The 4,163-nt window shown below is 39.1% G+C and overlaps 1 protein-coding gene across 1 annotated transcript; it reads left to right on the top strand.

Annotated features, from left to right (window-relative positions):
* The first annotated feature begins 1,383 nt into the window (after positions 1-1,383).
* Positions 1,384-1,752, top strand: LOC122638886 (secreted RxLR effector protein 161-like). Its single transcript, XM_043831738.1, has one exon. It carries the CDS (start codon positions 1,384-1,386, stop codon positions 1,750-1,752), a length of 369 nt encoding a protein of 122 aa, XP_043687673.1.
* The last annotated feature ends 2,411 nt before the right edge of the window (positions 1,753-4,163 follow it).

Raw genomic sequence — 4,163 nt, 5'->3', positions numbered from 1 at the left:
GTCAGGACCATGTTGATTGAAAATGGTATGGGTAACAAATTTTGGAGAGAAACGGTACACACTGCAATATATATTCACAACAGGTGTATGTTGAGAGCTCATGAGAACAAAACTCCCTATGAGATTTGGTTTGGCAAGAAAGCTATAGTAAGACATTTCAAAGTCTTTGGTAGCAAGTGCTACATCAAAAATAGCAATCAAGATTTGGGGAAGTTTGATGATAGAGTTGATGAGGGCATCTTTCTAGGTTACTCCACCACAAGCAAAGCCTACAGATGTTACAACAAAAGACTTGGCAAAATTGTGGAAAGTGCAGATGTCAAGGTTGATGAAAAACAAGATTCCTCTACTAACTCAGGAGTTGATCCTATTGAAGTTGAAGACCTCACTGAGATGAGTGATGCAGGTGAGGATAGGCAAGAAGGAAGAGATGAACATGAACATGACAAAACTGTATTGAGCAGATGAGCAGGAAAGGCAAAGCAGGACTATTAAGAATAATCCACAAAATCAAATTATAGGTGATAATGTAGGGATGAGAACCAGGGGTGCAGGTAAGCAAACTAGAAGAGTGTACTCCAGCATCTACTCTCTTCTCTCACAAGTTGAGCCAAAAACTGTTGAGGAGGCAAGTAGAGATGAGAGTTGGATGAAAGCCATGAATGAAGAGCTTGACCAGAATGAAAGAAATCATACATGGGACTTAGTTCCTAGGCCAGTTGACAAAAATGTAATTGGTACAAAATGGGTTTTCAAAAACAAACTCAATGAAGATGGTCAAGTTGAAAGAAATAAGGCTAGACTTGTATGCAAGGGATATGCTCAAGTAGAAGGTATTGATTTTGAGGAGACTTTTGTTCCAGTGGAAAGACTTGAGGCAATCATATTTTTCCTAACACTAGAAGTTCACAAAGGCTTCAAGGTTTATCAGATGGATGTTAAGTCTGCTTTCTTGAATAGCACACTGGATGAGGAAGTTTACATAGAGCAATCGGATGCATTCCAACTTAGTGAAGATTCTACACTTGTCTGCAAGTTGAGAAAGGCTTTATATGGGCTTAAACAAGCTCCCAAAGCTTGGTATGCTAGATTGAACACCTATTTATGTCATTTGGGTTTTAAAAAGGGCATGGTGGACAGTAATTTGTATATGAAATCAACTATAGACAGTGAAATTGTGGTAGTTGTGTATGTAGATGATATCATTTTTAGTGGCCACAAGGATGAGATGTATAGAGACTTTGCAGAGAAGATGCAGGCAGAATTTGAAATGTCTATGTCGATTGAACTCTCATTCTTTTTGGGGTTGCAGATCAGTCAACTAAAAGAAGGAATTTTTATCTATCAATCCAAGTATGTGAGAGAATGTTGAAACCATTCACCATGAAAGACTGCAAACCTGTCAGTACACCCATGATGACTGAATGCAAGTTAACTAAAGATGATGTATCCTCATCAGTTAATCACACTACTTATAGGTCAACGATTAGAAGTTTCTTGTACTTGACAGCTAGTAGACCTGATATCTTGCAGGCTGTGTGTATGGTTGCAAGATTTCAAGCTGGGCCCAAAGAAACTCATGTAGCAGCTGTGAAGAGAATCTTTAGGTACTTGAAAGATACTAGTAACTATGGCATGTGGTATCCCAAAACCAAAGACCACTATCAGTTTATTCAGATGCAGATTGGGCAGGTGATGTGGATGATAGGAAAAGCACCAATGGAGGTGCATTTTATTTGGATGGCAGTTTAGTGGCTTGGCATAGTAAAAAGTAAGATTCAGTCTCCCTTTCTACTGCAGAGGCTGAGTATATAGCAGCCACATCCTATTGTACTCGGGTGTTATGGATGAAACAGATGATGAAGGATTTGAGTATGAATGAAACAAATGATGAAGGATTTAAGTGTTGAGGTTGATAGGCCTGTGGTGAGTTATTGTGACATAAGGCTATCAACATCTCAAAGAATCCAGTCATGCACTCCAGGACAAAGCACATTGCAATCAGATATCACTTTTTGAGAGAGAAGGTCACAGAAGAAGTAGTGAGATTGGAGTTTATCCCCACAATGGAACAGTCCGCAGATATCTTTACAAAACCATTACCCAATGAGCAGTTTGAGTTCCTCCGACAGAAGTTGGGAGTGGTTCTTATTCCCAGGCACTGAGGTGCAAAGGGGTAGGGGGATCATGCTTATTGTAGATGATTTGCTCTTATTGTGGACTTAGGAGAAGTCCTTGTACCTCCCTTTGTATTTGTTGTCAAAGGGGGAGAGAGAGTCCTCATCACTATATGGGGAGAATTCATGTTCCTAGTAGGGGGGAGAATATGTAGGCTTTGCAAGCAGGGGGAGTTTGTATATGTTGCGTATGATTGTAGACATAGTTAGCAAAAAGGGGAACGACAAAAAAATGGAGTATTACGGTACGGGTTTTAAACGATAAAAACTTGCAAACAGACGGTCAAATAAAACAATTAAAAAAATAGGGAACAGTAAAAAATGGAAAATGGACAGTACGGGTTTTAAACATTTATATTTCAAAAAAATGGCACTATTCTCACATAAATTGAGGAATTTTTATTTGAAATACATGCTTCTAATTTCGGTATCCGTGCAGTTACCTTGAGTTGAAGGTGATATAATGAAAAATATAGCCTTTTGAGTCATCTTTACGTTGGTGGAAGAATCAAGCCGATCAAAGTTTGCGAGAGAGAGATATGGTCACTTAAGTCCGAGTTCTTAAAAAATGCCAAAAAAACGGAAACGTATTTTAAATGCGTTTAAAACAGGAATGCTTGCTGTATGCCCCTTTTTTATTTGTATGTTTGGGAAGCATACGGCAAAACGTGTTTAAAACGGTAAAAGACGGGTACGTGTTTAAAACATAGTTTTAAACGCATTTTTTTTAACAGAGATTGTAAATGCAGGCACACAGTTGATGAGAAGATTGCCAACAACTCCAAAGGGGGAGATTGTTGCATATAGGTTGTCATTGTTGGCAACCAAGTGTTGATCAATGATGAGGTGACCAGGCTTGAGGTGATGCAGCAGTTCAGAGTGTTCAGGGGCATTTTGGTCCATCTTCTTGCCTCAAGGGCAATCTGGTAATTTGTCTTAATTATTGGTTCAAGTAGCTGCATTGGTTGAGGTGGCAATGGTTTTGTGGCTAGGCTTCGACACTGCCAAGTGGGCAGCTGCAAGGCAGGGGTAAGCAGCAATGAGCGCCAGTAGAGCAACACTGTTGCAAGTAGCATGAGTAGGGCCATGCACACTAGGCAACTTGCTAGTAGAGGTCCCCGAGTGCATGGGTGCCCAGCCAACAAGGGCGTTCATAATTGCCAAAGCATTCAATGCACCAAAAGAGCTTGGTTCAATTTCCCATTGAAGTGGCTCATAAATGAGCATATTCATTGCTTAAGGTATGTTGACCAAGAGAAGTGTGCCTCCCAAAGGTAAAATTTGTGCTTGAAATTTGAATTTCAGAATGGGTTCTCAAGGTTTTTGTGAAGATTCTCTCATGCAATTTTTTAATAGGCTACGTACATCAAAAAGAATGGGTAGATTTTCACCATATAATTTCTATTGGCTCAATTCTCATGTGCATTTAAATTACTTTAAGTGATCCCTTTTTACTGATGTGTGTGGCATATGCTCCTATACTCTCAAGTTTATTCCAATCTGAGCTCTCTCATTCATTCTAAAGGTTGGTTTACTATGCCGATTGAATTTCTCTCTCTTATCTCAAGAATAAGGGTAGCAAACATACAATTTTTGCCATTGAGTCTAAAAGAATAATGGAATTGGGGATTTTCTCTATTTTGAGAAAACGATATAGCGTTAAGACCTAGTGGGACGAACTCCACTCTCTCATGCTTTCTTTTGAAAAATCCAAAGGCTGTTTTAGGTGTATAAAAGCTTATTCCAAATGTTCTCTTTAAAGATTGAGAGATGTTGTTGAAGCTCTGTTCATGAAGAAAGTGAGGTTTTGATTGTATTTTTGAGGAAATACAAAAAGGGGAAGAAGACAAGGAAGAAGGAAGATATTGTGGTCCCCTCATGGCAGTGCCTACTTGAAAACCCAAGTTTCTCCTTACAAGAAAAGAGTTGGTAGTTCCAGTGAGCTCCATCACATCTAAGATCGATACAAATAAATGATTGTAAGGT

This window comes from Telopea speciosissima, chromosome 9, assembly GCF_018873765.1.
Source record: "Telopea speciosissima isolate NSW1024214 ecotype Mountain lineage chromosome 9, Tspe_v1, whole genome shotgun sequence".
NCBI lineage: Eukaryota > Viridiplantae > Streptophyta > Magnoliopsida > Proteales > Proteaceae > Telopea > Telopea speciosissima.
Note: the sequence above shows the minus strand (reverse complement) of the source record. Positions and strands in the feature narration are given on the sequence as shown.